The sequence below is a fragment of the Serinus canaria genome, chromosome 2 (assembly GCF_022539315.1).
Source record: "Serinus canaria isolate serCan28SL12 chromosome 2, serCan2020, whole genome shotgun sequence".
Lineage (NCBI taxonomy): Eukaryota > Metazoa > Chordata > Aves > Passeriformes > Fringillidae > Serinus > Serinus canaria.
In genome coordinates, this window is record NC_066315.1 from 84131738 (window position 1) to 84156231 (window position 24494).

Genomic DNA, 24494 nt, shown 5'->3' on the forward strand with positions numbered 1-24494 from the left:
CTGAAGATTACATCAGTACAATGAAAGCTCCCTCTGTCATAAACAGTACACTATTCAAAAAAAAAAAAAAAAAAAAAAAAAAAAAAAACCCAAACCCCAAAACCCCAAAGAAACAAAAAAAAAAAAGACAAACCCACCAAAAACCCCACAGATTTAGCCCAGCATCAGAGGCAGTAAAAGTTAGAACAGGTAGAGATGTAGAGTATGAGGAGGGAGAGGGAAGGGTTAAAAGCATTATCGCAGCCATTAGAAGGAAAAGTTGTAGCAATACAAGCACAGTAGACTTCTCTTTCCCCCCCTGCCCCCCTCCTTTTCTTTCCCCTACTCCTCTCTTCCCAAGCTGGATCAGTGTGTAGGGAGGGCAGTCATCACGCCATCCTGAGCAGCAAGAGCTGACGTTGGACGAAGCTGCCAGGTAGCTGAAAAAAGGCACAGAAGGCAGCTGATACTCACTTTTCAACGGTTTGTGTTTTTTTTAGTCTGTATCTGGACTTCAAGCAACACAGCGCCTGAGACAGCTCATCTGAACCACGCTGTATTGCAATACTCGCTCCTCTCAAAGAAAAAGACTCCACTGAGCAGCAGAATGCTGCCAGTGTCGCAGCCAGGTCTACAACACAGAGCCTTTTTGTAACATTGCACATTTCTTTCGGTTCAGATATTTGAAATACATACATACACTTATATATCACTTCTTTCATTTCTGAGGACACATTTGGCTTTTTTTTTTCCCTGATGTGACTTCTTCATCTTGGAATGATGGGGATCTTTCTAGCTTATATTGGATTCATTTTCTTTTCAGTTATGTATATTCAACAAGGACTCTCTACCCAAGGTAAGATCACTTATTGTCAAATATGTGTGTGTGTGTCTGGTTTTCTATGCTAAAATAGACTGAGAACAGGATGGGGGGGGGGGGGAGGAAGAAAGGGGAAAAGAAAGAAAACAATATAAATGTGTAAGATATGAGGACACCAAGCATCAGATTTACATTTAGTTTAGTACGGAGAAGATTGCCTGTAAATAGGAAAAGAAGTGAGAAGTTTCCCCAAAGTAGAAATAAAAAAGGGTTCCTTTACCCAAATGCTAAGAGGGAAATAGCAGGCACCTTGCAGAAGAGTGAAGGAGTGCTGGGGAATGGGCATGCATGTGTTTGAGTTGTGCATGTTGTTATAGAGGCATGTTTGCATACAATAAACACCTATCCGTGCATGCATAATTATTGCATTCAGACCAAGTACCGGCTGGCTGAACCTACTGCTTCTCTTAAAATATTGCAGTCTCCTTCCGTGCTGCTTTCCCTTTTCTCTCTTATTTTCCCGCAATCCTCAGAGTCAGACCTTCATTCCTATTCCGTGACTATGTGCATTTCTACCACTCTACCCCCACCAAAAAAAAAGAAAAAAAAAAAAAAAAGGGAGAGAAAGACAAAATCGACTTCTTTGAATACCTCCCCCACCCCGTCGCCTCCCTCCCTCCCTCTCCGCCGAAAGGCGCGCCTTGCATTCCAAGCAGCTCCGGCGTTGCAGGAGCCGCTTCTTCGGGACCCCGAGGCTGCGGCGCCGCCGTCAGCACCACGGACAGATCGCGCCCGCCGCTCGGAGCCCCCGCGGGGTCCTGGGCTTGCTGCCCCCTCCCACCGCCCCTGCCCGCTGCCCCCGCCTGGTCCTGGGCTTGCTGCCCCCTCCCACCGCCCCTGCCCGCTGCCCCCGCCTGGTCCTGGGCTTGCTGCCCCCTCCCACCGCCCCTGCCCCCTGCCCCCGCCTGGTCCTGCGCCTGCTGCCCCCTCCCACTGCCCCTGCTGGCTGCCCGCTGCCCCTGCTGCCCTCCCCTGCCCGCAGCTCCCCGCGGCTTCGTGCTTTGCGGTGCCACCGGGGGGATGCCGGCAGTATTCCCCTTCGTGTCCCCAAGCCGCTCACGCGTACTGACCATGAGGGGAGAGAAGGAGCAAACCTAAAAGAAACGCCAAAACAAACTTACTAGCACCGAACACACAAAATGCACGGTCCTTTTGGCAGTTTAACTCGGTGACTAGCAACGGCTGGCTGATGGGGGTGGGGGTCTGAAAAAGGGGCACCGTGCTAGATTTGAAAACTAGCAGCTTTGAAAGTATTTGTTGCCAGGCACAGATGTAAGGGTAAAGAGAAGTAACACTGGTTAACAAATACCCCACCAATTCCAGGTTGGCTAGGAAGACTGTATATAGAGAGGGGAAGAGGGGAGGAGACAATGAGCAATATTTCTTTTGCATCACATTTCCTTCAGATCATAATGTGCTCTAGTCAATCTGTAGCAATTCATAACGGAAAGTGACATTGCAAAGTCTTTCCAATTTTTCCTCTTCTTGAAACACACTGCATTTATTTATTAGATTGTTTGTCTGCAGTCCCCCTCACTTGACTATCATGATTCATTATGCTGCACAATTTTCAAGTGAGTGATAGGAAGGATGAGAGTGGAGTAAAGACTGAGACATAAGGAATTACCAATGTCTTGGACAATGTCTATCAGCTTTAGCTTTTATACCTAGCAGTGGTAAACTGAAATGGGCAGATCCTGTTGAAGGACTGAGATACAAATATGAAGGTTAGTTCTAGAAAGTGTCTGCTGGGACTGAGAAACAAAAGGTGAATTGACTTTTGGTCTGATTATGCAAGCAGAGGTTCTCAGAATCTGAGTAACTAAGTCAGGTAAGGCCTTTAAAAAGGACATTTGATGAGTGATTGTAACACTTACTCAGAAGAGTACCCAGAGGTGCCCGTGCCAACAGCTGCTTCAGCTGGCTGTGGAACATTTAACAATTTACAGGTCTACAGCTCAGCCCTAGAAAATACAATAAATCAGTCTGATTTTTTTCCTCTCCTAAAGTGGTCTTGTACAAAATCCCTCAGTGAGTCTGGTGAAATACTGCATTCTGCCCAAGGGTATTTGGACCTAATTATGTGAAACTTCACCAGCTCATGGGAGCAAGCAGGGGGATCTATAGCATTTCCCATGAGCAGAATTGAGAGTGTAAAGAGGGTGGATTTGTGCATAAGGGAGGAAAAACATACCTGGGTGTGAGAAAACTGGGGGAGATAATGTGTGGGACACTCGAGAAATAAAAAAATGAAAAGAGTGGGAATAAGAAAAGAAAACAGAGAATTAAAAAAGGGGGAGTGGAAGCAAACAATAAACAAACAAACAAACAAACAAAAAAACAAAAAAACCAAGAAGCAGAGCATAAATGATTAGAAGGTAGCAATATGTTATGTATTTGTTTTACAGCAAAATTCACAGAGTTTCCCCGAAATGTCACGGCCACTGAAGGGCAGAACGTGGAGATGTCTTGTGCTTTCCAAAGTGGCTCTACTTCGGTGTACCTTGAAATCCAGTGGTGGTTTCTGCGGGCAGCTGAGGACCAAGAAGCTGGAGCTGAAGTGACAGGCACTCAGGTACTGATCCTCTGCCATGGGGTCTTAAAACCATCTGGAGAATGATACAGAAAGGATGGGGAGGAAAGGGGAGAAGGAAAGAAGGGAAGAGCAGAGGGAAGGAGCAGAGAGAGGTACTGCATCTCCCTAGGGACTTAATTTTGACTATGAAATGACAGAGCAGGAACCTGCAGAGAAAAATGCCCACCTGAGGGGTTGGTGCCTTTGGTGTCTGTCACTTCCACGATGCAGCTAGGGCTGTTCACAAAACCATACAGATTTTCCAAAGTCGATTTTCTCACACCCCCTCAACCCCTTATTATTATTATTAATATTATTGTTATTAGTATTGCTTTTCCCTATTTTCCCTTGGAAAGCAGCTGTTCAAAGATTGCTCCTCGTGAGAATTTTATATTTCCCATGTGGCAAGAGCCTACACGTGCCTTCCAATTTCCAGCTAGAGCAGCCGAGTTGGCAGCCCTTACTCCGTAAGCAGTTGCCACAGGAGGGCACACGGAGGAGGGGGAGGCAGGGGGGAACCAATGCCCCTAAAAGTAAAAACCCAAAATCAGTAAACAGGGAGATTTCATCCTTCTGAGTGGTACAGGATGGGCCATGTCCATTCACACTGCCATTCGGGGACGCTCCTCCCTAAGGCCGCTGCTGTCTCCTAACCGGGGGCGGCAAAAGACGCCCATGCGAGGCGGGAGGGCGGAGGGTCCGCGGGTCCGCGTCCCTCGGGCACCCGTGCCGACTGTCCCCGGCTGTTCCCGGCTGTTCCTGGCTGTTCCCGGGTGTTCCTGGCTGTCCCCGGCTGTTCCCGGCTGTTCCCTGGCTGTCCCTGGTGCGGCCCGCAGGTGGCAGGCGCGACGCGCCTCTCCACGGGCTCCGCGGCGGGGCGGGAGCGGGAGCGGGAGCGGAGCAGGGCGAGGGCCGGAGACCCACGGCGGCGCTCCTTTCCCTGCAGGTGGAACTCCTGCCCGAGCGGGACCTGGACAGTGACGGCACGAAGATCAGTGTAAGTGTCGCCGCAGGGCGCTGCAGTTCCCCCCCCGGCCGGGGGTCCCCTCCCCAGTCAGAGCCCACCCCGCCTCCGAGCGCCGAGTCTGCTCCTGCCCCGCACCCATCTGCTACCGCGGACTGCGGGTCTCTGGCAGCCCGCAGCTCAGCGGTTGGAATCAATGATTTTAGAGGTCTTTTCCAACCTAAATCGTTGATTCTGTCATTCTGTGACTACTTCCTTGACGGTCCTGGCAGAGGGTGTCAGGAGAGCCTTTCCCCATGCCCCCACACCCTTGGACATGGAGGCATCGACCAGCATGGTCGAGGTAAATTCCATTGGCAGACCCTGTTTGTACCGTGTGAAAAATTCAGCCTGCACCTATCCTTGCATTTCTTGTTCTCATTTGCCCTGGGCAACTGCTGAGTCTTCCTTAGCAGAGCTCCAAAGTTGGTTTTAAGGCTGAAATTTGTCCATGAAGCTGCACTTTCCTTTAGTGGGGTGTGCAACTGCTTAAATGGGTGTTTTCTCAGGTCCATACCCGCTGGCAAAAGGACAGCTCAGAAAGGCTTTGGACAAAACCTCCCCGTTGAGGCCAATCTCAACTCTTCGCCACAGAGACTCAGTTTTACAAAAGTGAGAATCTGACACCAGTTACCAATCTGCTGCTTGGAGATTAAGCCAGAATCTTATCTCAACAGAGTTATAAAGCAGCATTGCTCTATCCCCCCTGCTGCTGTTCCCTGCAGGGAGAGGATGCCTTCCACAGCCGACTCATGTCCTGAGTCAGGCACAGCCAGAAGGCTGCTTCTGACCTCAGAATAGGTCAGATCCTCCCTCAGCATCCCAAGAAATGTACGGTGGTGAGATGATGGTGTGGTGCTCACTGCAGTGGAAAGACACAGATACTTAGCAGATACTGCAGCATGAATATTCCCATTGAGCCCAGAGGGGTTTTCCCTTTCTCTGGCATAATCGCTTCAGAAGTGATTTTTAGCTGCAGACAAGGCTTTAGTACCAGCAAAGCTTAAAACAGCAACAAATAAAGGGAAAGAGTTTCTGACAAATCCTTTACTCAGCTGTTTTTGACGCCAACAAATAACAAACCAGATAATTACATCAGGTCAAGGTACACCTAAGAATAGCAGAAGGGCATTTATAAATGAGGACTCAGGCTTCCTGTGTTCAATACAATACATATTCCAGCCATGCTTACATTTTCTGTGATACTTCTCACCATCGACTGGAAACGATTTGTGTCATGGACCGTATCTTCAGTTGCATTTGTAGACTGTCTTACAAATAAGGCTCATATGTGGTCCTTGGATACTATTCTACTAGACATAGGGCTAGCAGATAATTCATTCCTTATCAATACTGGCTCGTTTGAAATCCCTGAAGTAATCCATAAGAGCTGAGACACAATATAGACAGTAAAGCTTGTCTCATCTTTGAAGTTACAAATCTCTTCCATTATGTATAATAATAATTCATGAGAAGGTATTTACAGTGCTCCTATAAGCTTGCATAAAACATTTATGTTATATTTGTAATAAAACCAGTCAACATTATGTAGACGTCTAAATCTACTTTTTATCTACTTTTTACAAATGTAGCCTTTTTTAAAGGCATACACAGCTCCATTAGTACTAATATAAATTATCATAATGAAGAAAAAACTACAGTACATTTAATAAATATTTTTTAAAATTATAGATGTGCGCTGAAATACACTATTTCTACCTGTTCTAAATGAGAAAGCAGCAGAAGCTGAAAACATGCATATGTGTTGCCTGCAAAAATTTCCAAACCTTAAATGCAAAACAATTCTGTTTTTTACCAGGGCTATGCAGCACTTTTAATTTTGTGGTCTTGCACAGGAGAAAATGAAGTCACATTGTGTACCAATCCTCTTTCCATTCATATAAGTGTGCTTTAATCCTTTTGCTGAACATGAATTGTTCAGTAGAGATATATATTGTTATTGAACATGATTTAAATAACTATCTAGCACTTTCTGTCCAATTAATATTGCATACATTATGCCTGTAAGTACGTAATCTATACTTTCAACTCAGTTTGCCAAGTATAAATTCAGAGCTGGGTGCAACACAACAGGCTATAAAGTCCTTCCAGTACTTTAAAGGAATGACATATTCACGAGTATTGCTCTTCAATTTATCAAGAAGACATAACAGGTTCCTTGCCAACACTGGTTACTACAGTAGGCCAAGCTGTCAGAATATACTGTACAACCCCCAAGAACGTGTCTAGCTTCGATCTAGTGGTTCTCTATTTTTGTGATCCACCATGTATTCATCATCTTGATGTCTCCTTATTGGCTGCCACTGATAGGACACACAGCAACCTTTGCATCCATGTTTATGTAACGGTGGAAGTAAACCAGGTTCAGAAGTTCTTTAAAGCTGAAGATTTATGTCCTATGGAATACCTTTTAACTGGCTTCCTGTGGGGCAACAGATATTAATTCAGATAGAGAGTAATAGAAAATTAATTAAATATAAATTCTCTGAAGTGATGAACATACAGAAAGGAATCTGTGTTAACTTTTCCCAATGCATCTTAATACCTGTCACACATTTCTGGATGTATAGTTTACTCAGGGGTGTTTTAATTATCAGAAATAAAAATACTTTAAGTTGCCCTCAGATATTAGAACTAAATAAAAATAAATCAGGAGTCTTTTCTTAGCTGACAACTTTTAAAACAATTCTGAACGTGTGCTTCTAATAAGTACACAGATAAACAAGACAAAGAAAACCACAACCTGACACAATATGTCTTGTTATCATTAACAGAAAAAAATTCAAAAATTTAGACACACTTGAAAGAGATAAACTGAATGTAAAATATAGCTTCAATAAAGTGAAGAGTACAAGCTAATCTAATAAATAGTTATTCACAGTTTAAATCTTCATCTCCAACAACATTGCTAATGCACTAGTTTAGAAACTGAATTATTCAACAAAGCCAACTAACTTGGAAAGGTTTAACCAATAAAGTTCATGGATACTAGGTTTACATAAGAAAGCTCATTAAGAATGTTCATGATCTTTAGCAATTAATTGGAATGAACATGGTAGTTTGGGGTTTTTTCTGAGGCTAATTAAATTTCAGAGCACACTATCTAAGCAGATTTGGAAAGAAGATGTCAGGCAACCTCACAGATACAATTAGCCATACTCACCCTTGATGGAACTTCCCTGCAGTAAGCACAATCACACCATTGAGTAAATTGGCCTGTAAAGTTTTTCCTAAGAAAGAATTCATGGCATTGTATTTTCTCTGGTTCTTTTTCCCCTGGAAAATTTGCAGACAGTGAAAGTCCAAGGGAATGACATCTCCCACAAGCTGCAGATTTCAAAAGTGAGGAAAAAGGATGAAGGCTTGTATGAGTGCAGGGTGACCGATGCCAACTATGGAGACCTTCAGGAATACAAGGCCCAGGCGTTTCTCAAAGTCAACGCTAACAGCCACTCTCGGCGAATGCAAGCCTTTGAGGCATCCCCAATGTGGTTGCAAGACATGAAACCTCGTAAAAACATCTCAGCAGCTGTCCCAAGTAGCATCCACAATTCTGCCAATCAGCATGTACGTGCCACCTCCAGCCCCGAAGCAGCAGCCAAAATCCCCAAACAAAGTCCACAATCAGGTATGGTAAAGCATTTTGAGCTTTCGTTTGATTGCTTACCAGCATGTGAAAGGAGGCTAAATCAACAAGGTAACCAGGAATTGTGACTAGGAAGAGTGTGCTGCTCATTTGTTCCTCCTTCTCTCTGGTTCTATTCTTCCTGCTATCTCTTTACTTCTTAAAATCTGAAGAATAAGTTTCTGGGCAGAAGAAGCAAAAAACCTTTAACTTCTCTATGTGGATTTTTATCTCTACCAGTTTTACCCACCTAAGGCTAGCTTTCAAATCAAAGCTTAGTTTTCCCTGTAGTGTGTGTGGAGAGGGAGGGGTATGTCAGTGAATCACTCATCTCATTTTAAGATGTCTGTGCATGATAAATTAAATAAAACACTCATTCAGATTTGTTTATTCTTAATTTATTTTACACCAGTCACCTAACTTATATCTTCAACATTTGTTAAACTTAATCTGCTTTCACTGACAATACTATTTTCCTAAGGAACTTGACTTCTAAATCTAAGCAGACCTTAGAGATGCCAGATAGTTTCTCTGTTGTGTAGGCTTTAGAAAGACCATGGGTGTATCAGAGAGTGCGTGTCTGTCATCTTCAAGTGCTTGGTCATTGGCTTTGAATCAAGGATTAAAAAGGCAGTCCCTCCATTGTCAATCACGTAGAAATTAATATTTTATACATTTTGTTGGGGGGATTTTGTTCACCACTGCATACATCACCTATTATCAATATCAGTCTTTATTTTCTACATTGATACCATAAAATTCACAGTGATGCAAAAGTACATGAATATACATGAGGTGCAGCTCTATATGATGGCAGTAGAGAAATGGACAAAATAAAAAGCTGAGGTGTTGTAAATTATTAAATATCCTCTGGAAAACAAACTGTGCAAGTTTAAAGGTTTCTGAGTAACTTCTATTTAAACTGAGGGCCAATGTAAGGCACAAAATCACAGCATACCTTAAAATATGTAATGGAATCTAATTAACTCTGATGCATCATTTTTCTGCTAGTATGTTGTTAAATCAAAAACTGGGAATACAACAAATTTCACAGCACAGCTATTGTAAAATCATTTCAAAGTTACAGGCAAGAAAAGTTAGACTTTTTTATGAGGAAAATACATTTCCTTACAGATTGAAACAATGTGATTATTCATATTAAAAATTCTTATTGCTATTAAAAAAGGTGATGCATATACTATCAATATTTACCTCTGTATACACTTTTTAAAATTTATGTAAGTTGCATTCAGTTTTCTTTCCCTGAAATAGAGCCACTTTCATTTTCAAGATCTTCCGAAAATATCTAAGCTCTTAGAAGAAAATAAATATTTCACTTGATTTAAAACCACCATTCCACCATGGCTTTCCTTTCAGATAAACTTATTTTCTATTGGACTCATACACTTCAAAGCAGGAGACTTTTCCATAAAGGGAAAACTCTGTTTTCTATTCCATCTTATGTGAAATTAATTAAAATAGTCAGAGGTTTATGAAATATGGAGCAACAGACTATACTGCATTGCAGCCCAAGTGTGCACAAAGCAACTAATCCACTCAATCATTTTGGATATATAATCTACTCTATAGCATTATGTCCTTAGTCCAAGCAATGTCTTGACTGATTACTGGACATTTCTTATTTGAGATCTTATAGGTTATTACATGGAAAGATCCCTGTTAAGGAAAAAAAAAATAATTTTTTACTTGAGAAAAGATTAATGCAGATTAAGTACAGACAATACTAATCAAAAATAATTAAAAATTGAACAGATAAAATATAATTTAATTTATTAATTCATTTTTATGACAAAGCACAGACAAATGCTACATTCATCAGAGGTGTAGCTTATCTACTGAAGAAATAAAAGGAATTCTATCAGGAATCACTCATATGCCTAATTTCAATTTAATGGTCACTTGCTACCCAAATGATTTGTGATATTTTTGACATCAGATTTTAAACATCAATTAGACTGTTGAGAACCAAGATTCGCTTTCCTTTACTTGAGAATATCTTGGCCTGCCTCTTCCATCTGTGGAGAGATTTGGATTTTCATTCCATTTTACAGTTGTTCTACAGTAATAGAAATGCCCACAGGAGCACAAGGAAGTGGGGAGTTTTAGCTTTATCTAACTTAGAGGAGCAACTTCAGCTGAGGGAGGGGATACTTCAGTTGTGAGACCTCAAATAAAGCAGAAATGAGGTTTCATAGATGTTAATAGTCTTTATGATACAGAATCAACACAACCTCCTCACTTTATCAGTCTCCTTCTCTTTACCATCATGCTAACCATATTTATGCATGCACAAGACTGCTGTGTGATTACATTATATGTAAGCAATTTATTCATCCAGCCTAGAACTTTGAAACATGCTTGAATACAAATGTATCGTAATTAAGTACATGTTTGTACTTGAAAGATGTACAGGTTGTGATGTTTGTTCATGTTGAGTAAAACATTGACTTCAGCACTACTGCTTGTAGAGAAAAGCACTACTAACCCTAGGTAGCTGTATCAAATATTCTCCAGTATAAAGAGCTGGTATGTAGCTATTGGCAAGCCATAAATTTTACTGCCACGCTCACAGATTATTGTGAAATACATTTAGAACAACAGGAAACACGACACTATGGAATTATTGATAATTCTGTATTCAGCTACTGCTGAAGAACTTGGCTACTAATATATGAAAAATTGACTGATTATATGACTATTTTGTCCCGAAAAAATATTTTTAAAAGGTAGATAACACTCTACTTGGTTTATTCTATCCTGAAGTCCACTGCAGAATTTTGTTTATTTCTTAACAATAGATATTTATTGTGGATCTCTGTAAAAACATTTTACAGTCACTATCATTTTAAAACATCAGCACTTCCCAACTGAACAGTTATTTCTGCTATTCCCTTACTCTGTTCAAAAGTAAGAATATCAGTGATAACTGTCAGGGAGCTATATAGCCACAGCTGACAAATTAAAGTGCTACGAGGCCCATTCAGTATTTTGCCCTGCTCTGAAAAATATTATGTGAGTGTAAAAAAAAATATATATTTATTACTGTAAGCATAATGGAGATTCAATACAGGAAGAAAAAGTAATGAGAACATCTCCCACAGAGTGTTCATATATTATACTAATAAGCACCAAATAACTATCTCAGAGTCAAAAAAGTCATGAAAGCAGAAGTCAAAGCCAACACATCTTGACCCTTCATTTCATAATTATGGGCTGCAGCAAATGAAGTAACCCATCACAGCTTAATAGGAATCTGAGCAATTTGACAGATTAATCTGCATACATCCAAAAAATCTCCTATGCAGGTGGAGTGACAAACATATTTTTTCCTGAATTATACATAACAACCTATCTTAGTCCAAAGGTAAAAGTACAGAGTTATGACAAAGCTTTGCAATTCTAAGGAATTAAATGGGGTCCAAGAGCTAAAAAGAATTCACGTGAAAGGAAGCTAAATAATCTCCAAGCTGCAGGAAATGTCATTGTTTCATGGATGCAAATCTAAACTAACTCTTCTGTCTGCATTCAAATCACTTAACATTTATAGCAACAAAACCAGCTGAAGGATTTTTGTGCTGAGAATGAGTATATCCCCCAAGCTCTTCCTGTTCTGCCAATGCTCTGTTAAAGCACTCAAAGCCATTAGTTGCTTTTCAGACTCAAGAAGATCAGTCTCAGAGCATTACAAATGAAGAAGTGACAATTAGGTCAATTTTCTGCTTGCTTATATGCAGACTCTGCACATTTCTAGCAGCTTCTTGTTCTTTCATGAAGTAACAAATTCATCTATTGAGCTATCTACATGCCAGAACTTCCTGTGATGATGGCAGAGTTCCAACGAATGACTTGAAAAGTAACTCAGAGGAGAAGGTGGTACTTACCTAGGCATGACCTGGATTCTTGGCGTCTTAAATCACACTGAGAAGCTCATCATCAGGCATTAATGCAAAAAAAGGGGATATTTTTTTTTTCTTCAGTCTGTTTATACTGATAAACTGAGGACATTGCTTCCTGTCTCCATTTTTATCTAGAGAATCTAGGAAACATTTGTCATCAACCTGTTATAAGCACTAACTTTATCTCCAGTTTTAGGATATAAGCCAGTTTCTATGTTGGGGTTTTTCTATTCTTTTTAATTTATGTTCCATCTCCTCTCAAAGCAAAGGAACAAAATGTCTGCTCCAGCCTTTACCAATGTGACAGCCGCCATTACTTCTTTCTTCCTTAAAAGAATCTTTGGCTTTCATAGTTACTGCTTTAGAAACTGAGTACCCATAAGTTTGGGAGGCACCAACCGTTACTGTGACTGTGACATAGCAAAAAGTCATGTCTCTCTTTCCTTGGGACTTCATGAAAGCAAAAACCCAATACAGTTTTGTTCTTCTTGTTCTGAACCTTATTCAGCTGTTCTCAGAAATGCTTGAAAAACATCATTCCAATTTACACCTGTATACACTGCAACCTCTGTTTTTACTTGAAATATACACTTTGATTCCCTCTTCATGAAAAGATGCTGCTCTACTTCTTTTAGCTTCTCAAAATAATGGAATCAATTCAAACCATGTTAGTTGATGTCGCCCTAATAAGTAGTTAGCTCTTGACCTTGAAACTGTAAACATCTTTTGAGAAGTGCTAATGATCTCTGAATAAATTAATTGACAAAGCAATATCTTTACAGCATCTAACCCTCCACCTTTTGTTTTTTTTAAGGCTAGAATTTCCAATGCAAAATCAACTCAATGCCTTATGTTTGTTTTAAAATCCCACATCTTAATTTCTCATATGTGTACTTATTGATAGAACAAAATGCATACAAGGACTTAAAATCCTGTTCCTAGTGCTTAGCACATCTAGACCCAGAAGCAAACTCTTCTTGGTGTATCTGCAGTTCTACCTGCTGTCACAAGCCTATGATTATCAGCTTTTTGTAACCATTGCCTTTGCCAATCACTGATACTCTACCACTGTCAATTTCTATTCATTTCTGTCCCTCCTATAAAAACACAGATTTGGGAATGAAGAAGAGAGAGCAATCACCAGCCACTACTTGGAACAAGGAAAGTTCCTTTTCCTACAAGTGTGAGCAGTTGTGCAATCCTGCATGCCCATACCAGACTGAATACTTGGGTATGCTTCATTACAAACAAATTCTTTTTGAAATCAGGGATTTTATTTTCAACTTTATTTATGCCCATGTTTAAACACTAGAAATTATTCACAAGAGAAAATAATGATTTCTGGAATTTCTTGAGACAATATTTGGGATTTGTTGTTAAATATATGACAGCATCACTGTAACTCATATTTCTGTAAAAGTGATGGTATTTGGATGCTGAATTAGCTATTTTTTTCTTATGAAGCTGTTCATAAAGTGAGAACAGAAACAGTTGAAACTAAATGTACAAAGTCTAAGAAAATAATTTTGCCCTTAACCCATCTACATTGTAGTTTATATAATGCACATATACTGAGATCTTTCCTATACTTTTAGTAACATTACCAGTGTGTTTCACTGTCTGTCATTGCTACATATGCACTAAAACATATCTCTTCCTTTCTTTTTGCTGCTTAAAAATAAACCTTTCAGACTAACATCACGTTTAAAACAAAATTCACATACAAAGATTTGATAAGAGACCACTCAAGAGCTCCCAGAGCAGCAGAATTACAGTAGTTCTGTTCTACATGCCTGATACAACTTTCTTTGGTAAATACTACTGGAAGGATTGCAGGTGGGCACACATTCAGTAAACAAAGAGAAGAAAATAAAGGAAGAGGAGAAAAAAAAGAGGGTGGGGGGCAGCTGTGTATGATTTGTTTGTCAGCTCACTCAAATTGCTTTTCATTGCTTCACAATCAGATAGATTGCACTGGGTCATCAGAGATTGCAGCATATGTGACAGGGCCTGCTCTAGAAATAACTGATGGGATTTCCTTGCTTCAGAACACAACCCATTTCTTACATGACAGATATACAGCAAAGCAGAGGATATTTTTGCTTTTTTCAGAGGAGAAGCAGGAAGTTTCCCTTCTATGGTGTCCTACTTCATTATGAAATTCCTTTGCATCACATAAAATGGAAAAGAATGGGTGCAATTATCTGCTGGCTGGAACGGATGCAACTCTGCTGAAGTCTAAAGGATGTCATTCATCTAAAATAGCAAAAAAATTGGCTAAAGGATGAGGATGAAGATGAATTCTCCTCTACTCATAATGTGGGAGTGAATTGCAAGAAGAATTGAAGCTTTGCTCTGCTTGTACCACCTGATAAAGTTTAGGACAGTGAAGGTTTCTGGGAACTGAATGAAGGGAAGGAAAACACCTGGAAACTGCTCTTTTCAGCTCGCTGATTCAGGGGGAGAGGGCATTTTTGGTGGTGAGGTTTGTTGTTTTACTTTTTTCTGTGTGCTTTTCCTTCACCTCTGATCAACTTTTTTATAGTGTTTCTCTTTAAAACCTTAGCCTAGACTAGCCAGAAAGCTCAACAATATCAGTACCTTCTTATTCCCTAGAGAGGGATTTTATATTTTATTAAATCATTTCAAAGCTTCAAAGATAGCCCAGAGATTGTTACTCTACTTATGCTAGAGTAAGAACCAATTCTTCTTTCTTGATGATAAAGCTGGATGTTATTTGAAGAGAAGCTAATGATCTTGCTGCCTTCCTTGAGAGGACTACTCCAAACTCAATTTTACTCTATCACAAGGAAATTGCCACTGTACTTTTTGGCAGTGCAAATTGTTATCTTGTCTGTGTGTGGGTGTTCTAGTCAGATCCATCTCACTGAAGTTTTATCCCCCACCTACTCACGAATGCTACTGTCTTGGAAAAAAGCTGCCTAATTTTCTGTGAATAAAAATGTGAAAATTATTTGCACAGCCCCATTTACAGTGCTTCAAACGTTCAATCTGTGTGTTCATCAACCAACAAAAATACAAAGAAAAAATCTGGATGCTACTTCTGCTGACACTCCTATTTTTACTGCTGTTATTACCTCAGCTGCTGTTGTTTCCTGTGACACTGACTGAGGATTTTGGCCACCAAATCACAGCCACGGGGCAATAAGGATTATAAAAATGACCTCAACAAGGCTACAGAAGACACCATATCCATCTCCAGTTCATTCTGTGCCACTGAAAGGAAAACTTAAGGACAAGATACTTAGTCAAGGAGCAACAATAAATCAACTTTGAAGCCAAGAACTAGTAGTAGGTCTCACAGGGAGCTATACATTCAGAGGGTGCATGGCCCTTTAATAGAATTATAATGTTAGATAATATGACTACATAGGTTTGTGCCTGTCTGAAATGCTGACAAAATAACAGATCAATTACTTATTTTGTACTTTTCTGAATTACTACCACACATTCAATATTTACTATTCAGTGACCATCTTTTACCTGGAGGATCTTTGAATATTGATTTATGATATTTCATGGTTATGATATTGATCCCATGTCTCCGATGTATTTGGCCAAAAACTTTGAGCTTTATTCTCACAGTCCACAATTTTCAAACTAGTGTACTGTGGTTGTAATTAAATTTTTTAAATTATTTTTATTTGCATAATTTTTTTTTATTTGCAAAACAGAAATATGGAGGGTGAAGACTTTGGATTGTGAACACTGATTTAGCTCTAGCAGTTTAAAATGTTGCCAGACAAAGTATTTGTCTTGCTCCAATCAGAAGTTATTGCCCTGAATCTGGTTGGTAGGAGGAAATAGGTGTCCACTGCTCAGCTTTCCTTGTTCACAGTGTCATACACTGTCATAAAAGTATCAATAGCAGCTGATAAACTAAAACAGGGCTCTTAAATTGAGATAGGTGAAGATATGGCATGGGGTTTGCTTGTATCACTTTTACTGTTGAGGATTTAATTTCCATAAGAGGGGGAGGCAGAGAGATGGAGGCACTATCATCTTAAACTGCTCCAGCTAAACCCATTAAAAACTTGTGAGTCATCCTCTTAGACAGAGGCACCTTCTGTTAGTCAGAGACATTGTTCTAATCTCTGTAAGAGCTGCTTTGTTCACCAGGCAAACACAGGATCAGAGGTATGGGCCGTGCCTCAAAACGCTTGCTATCTAGGAATCAGACAGAGGAAAACACACTCATCCAGTGGAAACATAGCTGAATTTTATGAAGATAGTTCTTATGTAAATGATATAAACAGAAGGAGACCGGGTTGACTGTATGTCAAACATAAGCCTAAGCATTAGGTATGAAAAATGAGAAAAGGGGAACTGCATGTCATATATTGAAATATTGACAAAATTCAGAATTTTTATTCTGTCTCTGTTATAATTCCTTCTTTGCATATGTTTTTCATGACAGTGCTGTTGAAGATGATAGTGTAATATTAAGTATCACCCACTTAAATTTTCTTTCTAAGAGAGGAAAAAATTCACGAGATACAAGAAGCAAAGGGGCAAAAGGACAAGTACAATTTTCTTTTTCTTCAAATAAAAGTCCTGTTGTAACTTAATGGTATCTTTCAAGAATGGCTCCATTTACTGTTTAATTAAACGTGCTGTGTATCAAATATACACAAATTTATATACACATTACAAAAATGCTGAGCAGATTGTGTTGGAGGCATGTTTATTTGCAACAGGACAAGCTGGCTACTAAAAAAATGAGTCAATTCAAGCATTTATGTTAACAGCCTAAATTCTACCTTCATTCAGTAGAGGGTATAGATATGAAAGTATAGTAACAATATAAAAGTATGAGGATGACTACCACAGAGCCGTCAGAAAAAACTGCATTTGCTTTAGAATCAGCCATTTCATACAGATAAATACAAATGCAGCAGTTTATATGTTTTCTGTCACACTTAAAAAAAGGTCTAAGATATTTTTATCCATGGCTTTGAGAGATAGGATGAAAGAGAAGGATGAGAGGGAAAAGTGCTGATAAGAGCAGTCAAAAAACTTCTGCCAGTTGTTCTGAAACAATAGAAATTATCAATTGCATTTGGTTAAGCTTGCAACTCTCCCCCTCAGCTTTGAACTAGTGCAATAGGCATTGTTTCCTGGACTGCATCTCACACAAGTTTGATTTAAATAGCTAACACTGATACTTCACAGACTATATGCGAACACTTCTTTCACAGCCATTTTCCCCAAAAGTACTCTCTCACTGAAATAGAAACAGCTGAAGTCAATGCTTTACTTACACATGTGAAAAGATTTTAAAACTTTTCAAGCCCAAACACCAGCTAAAGGAAGGAAGGAAGGAAAAGAAATAGGATGTCTGCTACAAATGGCTGATGTTTGGACATTTGTGACTGTAGGCAGAATGTAATTTTCCTGAGAAAGTCGGGGAAGGTGGAGAAATTGGCTAAATTGGCTAAGTACACTATCCATTTAATCCCTCTGAAAAGCTGTGTTCAAACTCGACAGTCACTTTTGGCTGTTTTCATCAGAAAAGTAAAAACATCTATAAATGTTGATGAACTGCCCATTTTAATTATATGTTTAAGGATCTTGCACCTCCCTCCTGTCTGTTCAAGGCAAAAGGATGACAGGGTTGAATCATCTTGGTGATCTCATTTTCATCCTTGAGAAAGACATTAGAGATTCTCTTAGTGCATGATGGCCCAATTAGGAGGCCTGGGTCTACTCATGAGGCTTAAAAATGAGATATGAACAAGAGCACTTTTTTAAGAATTAAACAGGTAATGATGACTCTCATGTTCTAGTAGAAAGACAAAAATGACAAGAATTAAATATTCCTGTAGTTAGGAGTTAATGTCAGGAATTATGTAGAAAGTAATCTGAATGCAAAATTCCAGTTTATTTCCCACCAGTATACCCTTAATTCTACTTCTGTCCATCTTGGCACAGTGAAAATGAAGAAGTCATTCAAAGTCCCACTCCTCTTTCCTTCTCCTTTCATACTGCTATCTGTTGTCCTTTCATAGTTTTGCTATGGCTTGTTTTGGACCACTGCCTGAAGCCAAGTATAGTTTTTTCTAAATGCTACCAATATTTCAAGTCTCCTCTCGTTTTTTCTCTTCCAAGTATTTTCATCTCAAGTTTGCATTAGAACATGACCTGAGGTGTAGCTGGCAGCAAGGTAAAGGCTGTGACCTGCCTTAGCCCACAAAGGGCTCCAGAAGTTATTGTGGCTCAGATTTCTGGAAGAACTCTCTCCTTTGTTTAGGGTAGGAAAGTTGTAACTTTATTTTTTGCCCCATTACAAGACTGAACACCTCTGGGTGCCTTATCTAGTAAAAGATAAGGATTAAGTATCCATCTAGAATCCCATTTTTCTTTCTCCTCTTCTGTGCATTACTCACAGAAAAGGAATAGACATCAAATAAACAGAGCTACATGCCGAATGCAAAGTCCAAGTAGACTTCAGGGAAATTCAATATGCAACGTGTTCTAAATTTCTTCAGGTGTGTGAGGCAAATTCATTTGCCCTCTGCAGTATGTGATGAACAAATCACATTATTTTAAGTTTATTACTGTACAGCCAATGTAGAAAGATGGAATAAAAGCCTAAAAAAAGGGATCTCCATTGAATATGAATGATACTTACTGCTCATCTTCATTCAGTCATTCAGTTCCCCAAAATTAAGCATAGATGACTGAGCCCTAAAATACAGTTGAGAAGTCATTCCCCAAAGAGGGAAAGAGGATTTTACATTTGTGGATAAGAAAATTTCTTCCTGAGTGTAGGTATATTTATGCCATCACTATAGAAGAGATACACACAATTGCGATTTATGCAATTCAGAGGAATAAGAAGGATAGCAATTGCTAGGCCAGAGGGGAAAAATCTATTTATTGAAAACCCATGTGAGACATATTCAAATAAAACTTCAAATAAAATCAGTCATACTTGGTTTTACCTGTCTTTATGTAAATAAAACTGCACATATCCTCCAAGTAATCTTATGGTTCATATATGTCCCCAGTAAAATTAAGGCAGGTATCACATGAACTTTTACTTACTCTTCCTGGAAATAATACAAAATTATGATTTTGTCTGGGTTCAACGGGGTTCAATTTTAAATCTAACAGTATAAAGCAAAGCTAAATGTTACAAAACCATTTAAAGATGGAAAACCTCAGCACAAATTCCTGATAAATGAAGATTCCAAGGTTTCAATAGCTCTGTGATTTCAGAAATCAGTAGAACAACATAATTAACTCATTCTCAGCACAACCCAACTAGATGTCTCTGAAATATATGTGTTGATATTTTGGCCTAATGTAATCTGTACAGAGAATCTGGGATGAACTTTAGTGTGGCTGGCTGTCTCCTTTACTGGTCAGCACAAAGCCAGGACTCTAATAAGGCATTATTCTCAGCAATGTAGTGGTCAGGGGGTTACTACTTAAAGGAAACTCAGGGGTACCTTAACTAAACTTATCTGTTTAGTAAAGTACTAAAGAAATGCTGTTGAATTTTCAGATTCCTCCTGTTATTTGTATGAGAATACACTGTGCATTGGATACACAACTGTAATGAGGCAATTTTCAGAGGCTCTGACAGCTATTGAGGCTCAGAATGCTGGATGCTATTACATCCCAGAGAAATCCTAAACTTTATGAAGCACAAGGAAAGCCAAACTTGCTAAACTTCAATTCTGGCAGATGCAAACTGTTTGAGACCCAGGGTGGTTTGCCATGTAAGGTATTCTTACAAATAGAAGATGCTAAAATTTTAGTTCCTGGGGCAGCTGCTTTGTTCACCATTCAGTGTTTCACCCAGTTGTGAAAATAAATGGGCAAAATTATTCAACCATACCTGCTTTCATCCCCAGATCCCATGTATCATACACAAATTTTGTCTGATCAATGTCTTAGTGAAGGCAAGGGATCATGCCGGTTTGAATTCAGGCATGGAACTTTTTTATCAGTGGCATTTTACTAAGAATTCATAACTTCTGGTGACTTTATTTTATAATTAGATGCTCTAAAATTCATTTCATCAATAGAGCAAAATTGATGTTTAGCTGTGGGGTTCTTACACCATGAGCCTTGAAAGTCTCAAATACAAGCATTTGTGACAGAGACTTTTTTTTTAATTTTAAACACCAGGGTCATAATTATTTATCACTATTTTTTTTCCTTTGTGTTCTTAACATTTAAGTAAATCGTAAATTCAAATAAAACACAGTTTCAAACACTTTAATGTCATGAACTAATCTTTCATGCTGTTGCACAAAAACTCATCATCACATGCCTTTGGCAATATAACATTTGTTTACAGGAGATAGCTAAGTATTTTGGGGACATCTGCCCTTTTGGATATATGTTAGGAGCAGGAAATAAAAGAGAACTAACGGGGATTTACATATCACAGGAAGAATTTAACTGGATCCCCATGGCTGACAGGTGAAACTGTGAGAGTGGTGAGAAAGTCTGACCCACACATCAAGTGGAGTTTAACTAATAATGTAGAAATAATGCACACATACATTACATGACAGTTCTTCTGAGTGAATGTCTTTGAGGATTACATAATTGCAGTTCAGCTTTACCCGCTGCTGTTGACCTGCAATAAAATTTCTTTTAGCTCTCATTATGTTAATTAGAAAATAATGCTTGAAATGGTGGGAAAATAAGTAATCAGTTTATCAAATCCACAGTCATATAGACAAGTTTTAACTTACATTAACATGCTCACAGTTCAGGTGTTACTATTCAAGTGCTAGTCAGAATGGTTGACTAGAAACACACCTGCATGGAAGCCTGAATTTGGTTACAGTGGAATTGAGCCTCTGATTTAAGCATGCCATGACTTCTAGTTTCTAAGACAAAATGGAAATTTGTGAATAATTTTTGTCACTTTTTCTTTTAAGATGAAAAATAAAATTACAAAATATGAGCAAAAATTACAGAACAGGAAAAGGGAAAAAAAATAGGAAAAAGCTGCTTTCAGTTTTGCTATGATCTTGTTCTACCTTTGCAACTTTGACTCTTGAAAAATCAAAACAAATACTTAGGTTCATGAAAGAAAAAATACAATTCTTCTTCTCTGGAAAAGAAAAATGAAATCTGAGTATATTTAAACTTCAATTTTATTTCATAAAGCATCACTGAAAAGGTGAGAGCACACCTTATAACCATATATGTCACTGTATCTTTCAAGTCAATTTTGTGTGGGCTGATATATGACCAACAATTTCTCTGTTCAGATTAAACAGCATCTTAGAAACTATTAAATCAGATTAAGATCTAATAACCAGTTCCCAAAACCTTGCAGAAGATGCTGTCTATTACAGTTTTTTTTCCAATAATCCTAATAGCCCCTTTTCCACATGGAAACTGAAATTGTTTCAGTTGTTATTTCCCCTGTTTTTTCCAATATGTTTAGAACTGTTTTAGCTTGCATCTACTGCATGTACTCTAGTCTAAATCCCCTGCAAAATAAACAAACTTCCTGCTTAGAGAAGAAAATGGATGTAGAACATGTGAAATTAATTGGAGTGATGTCATGATTTATTCAGAAACTGAACATTTTAAATAAAAAGATTATGTGTATTCATTATATATTACCTCCTAATTTGGGGATCTACGCATTGTCTTATTGGAAAAAGCAAAATGAAAACAGAAATCAGAGAATATTTGGTCTGCAAATATGGTGCTGCCTTTCTCACTGTGACATATTTTAAGTTAAACTTACTTTATATTATACTTTTTGTCTTTTGCACAGCTTTAAAATTCTCAAGTCGTAACATCATTAATTGTTATAAAAACTATTTAAAAATACATTCATGAGATTCTTCCAAGTTCCATTATATGTATTTTGTGCAGACAAAATGTATCTCTAAAGACCTCATTAGAGTATTGAGACATATTTCCTTAGTTCAATCAAAAGAAAAAATGGTAAATGGAATAAACCAAGTAAGAATAATTCAATGCCAGATTTTGCAGAAAGAGAGAACAAAGTCATGCTGCAGTAAAACCAAAACCAGAAATTGAACTCTTGGGTTCAAGATCATTGAACTCTTGGGTTCATATTTGTGTGAGAACAGCACACAGCAGAAAGTTGCAGCAAATTTGCTTGTGTGTCTGCTAATTTGTAATACAGAACAAGTGTCCTGAGAAGCACAGCAAACTATGGCAGTGTATTGCAAGTAATGTTATCGGACAGGCAAGAGACCAGTAGGGTTTCCCACTCATGTCTTCTTTCAGTAGATACTAAGCTCCAAGTTCCCTTGAACTTCTCTTTTATTAAAAAAAAAAAAGAAATATTAATGTCTTTGAGACAAGTTTTCGTTTAAAAGTTAATATTTATTTAGCAATTCAGTTAACACGTAAAATTGAAATATCACTGTTGCTTAGAAGTTCTTGTGTACGTGACACAGGACTAGGGGTGTTTTATGGAAACTGCTATATATGTAACATCTCACACTATATATTAGCAAAGCAAGCAGTGTTTATCTAAAATCTGTGATTTACTTTAATCCCCATTTTAGAAAGGAAGAAAGTACTAAAGACAGGAACAGAAATACTTTTTGCTTCACTTATAGTCAGATACATAGAACAATGTTACATCTGAAAGCTTTAAAAAAACCGAGCACTTGCCTGGATTTCTTTTTGCTTTCATTGTGTGTATTCTTTATGATAAGATATATGTGCTTTTGGGGGCTGCAGTGAAATCCATAATTTAGTTTAGTATTAAGTTCTTTACAAAAATATCTTATACATGATTAATGTATAAGATATTTTTGTAAATTTTTATATTTACAAATATTTTGTATATTTTGTATATTTTTATACATGATTAAAGATTAAAAAAACCCCAGCAATGTATTACAAGTCCGTCATTATGGATTGCTTATAACAGCATTGTTACCCTGTTATAGGACTGATGCCTCTTACCATCAATAATATTTATCTTTTTCAAATACACGACACAGATATAAAATCTGTTAATCATGCATCAACCTGTTATAATCTGAACCTTTACTTGCAGTGCTACCAAATCACATTTATAGTTTTGACCTCAAGTAATTAGTTTCAGATTCTGAATGTAATTCCAAATGATACAGGGAGTTATCAAGCACTGAGACTTGGCATGTAAGACAACTAAATGCTCATGCCCTTGGTGTGTGAACATTTCAGTTTAATCCAGTTTTATTCTGCTAGCATACTAAAGTCGTGGATTTAGAAATAATTATACAGACCATTGTTTTCATAGCTTTTTAAAAAGAAAACAAAATCTGGGATAATATAATTTCTCAAAAAAAAAATAGTTCAAACCTTTTGGCAGTCTGTTTCCCCCTTGTAAGCAGCACAGTCATTTGCCTGTATCTCCTCCGGTTTAGAAAACACTATTTAGCCACTAGATGACTTTTTTGTTAGCAGTCAATGATGTGATGCTGGAAATGATTTTGTAAAGAACACTCTGAGGTGGAAGGTGTTTGGTTTTGTTCCTCTTGGTTTATGGTTTCATTGGGCGTTGTTGTTTAAAAAGACAAACAAGTAAAAAAAAGAAGCAAATCAAAACAAACCAAAAAAAAACCTCCCTGGGACTGAAATACTTTGTATGTGTTGTTGTTTGCAGTGCATGCCAAGACATTCATGGGCACCAGAGCCAACCTGGCGAGCTAATTAAATAAATAAATGTATATGTTTAAAACAGCCTTATAAGGAGCATTGGAAATCTGCAAGATGAGCGAATATCTTATAACTTCTTCCGCAGGTGCGAGGATAGCTACAAGCCATGGACTTTCTGTCCTGCTTCTTGTTTGTGGCTTTGTGAAGGGTGCTTTGCTTTAATCTAAAAGTGCTGACTTTTTCCAATATCACTTTCTCTTCTTAAAGCAAAGAGCAAATCGCCTGTAAAATCCACGGAGCGGACAGCAAAGTTGACCCTAACCTCCAACCACCACTCTGCACCCAATGTACTCTAAATCTCTACACAAGGAGCACCTTCTTCAGGAAGTACAAACAAAATTACTAAATAAATAAAATAAAATAAAATAAATATTATAAAAAAGAAGAGGATACCACATGTTTTCTTGATATATCTTATTTTCTTTGGCGTATCACTGATATTTTATTTGAAGAGAACTGGTGTGATGTAATCAAACGTTTTGTAACAGCAAGACCTAATTTCCTTTTCTTTCGGCAAGGAGAAGCCTCATCCTTGACTTCTCAGGGGTTGGCCTGCGAGTCCTCAGTATTACAGAATTAACCATGGATGACATTTGGTTTCCTACGCTGAAAGAACAGTTCCAGCCTGGAAGCAAAAAAAAAGGCCAAATAATGAAACAAACTATAGAGATTTAACATAAATAGAATACACACAAACTTTACCAAAAAGTCTTTTTTTTCTTTTTCTTCTTTTTTTTTTTCCCATGAGGAATAGGAATATTCTACTAAGCAGCTCAGCAGACTAGGGTATGTTTCTGAAAAACATA

At 38.3% G+C, this 24494-nt stretch overlaps 1 protein-coding gene across 2 annotated transcripts; it reads left to right on the forward strand.

Moving 5' to 3' along the window:
• Positions 1–756: 756 nt before the first annotated feature.
• VSTM2A (V-set and transmembrane domain containing 2A) lies at positions 757–23988 on the forward strand. 2 transcript variants are annotated; one of them, XM_009100026.4, is made up of 5 exons: positions 757–835; positions 3268–3434; positions 4381–4431; positions 7750–8086; positions 23896–23988. In XM_009100026.4, exons 1-5 carry the CDS (start codon positions 757–759, stop codon positions 23982–23984), a joined length of 723 nt encoding a protein of 240 aa, XP_009098274.2. In that variant the 3' UTR covers positions 23985–23988. The 2 variants fall into 2 exon arrangements, with proteins under 2 accessions (XP_009098274.2, XP_009098346.2); XM_009100098.4 differs by lacking the exon at positions 23896–23988 and adding an exon at positions 23774–23850.
• Positions 23989–24494: the final 506 nt, after the last annotated feature.

Coding starts and splice junctions, on each gene's coding strand:
- VSTM2A (XM_009100026.4), top strand. CDS start 757: ATGATGGGGATCTTTCTAGCTTATATTGGATTCATTTTCTTTTCAGTT. Junction 836..3,267: donor ACAAGGACTCTCTACCCAAG/GTAAGATCACTT, acceptor TTTGTTTTACAG/CAAAATTCACAGAGTTTCCC. Junction 8,087..23,895: donor CAAACAAAGTCCACAATCAG/GTATGGTAAAGC, acceptor CTCTTCTTAAAG/CAAAGAGCAAATCGCCTGTA.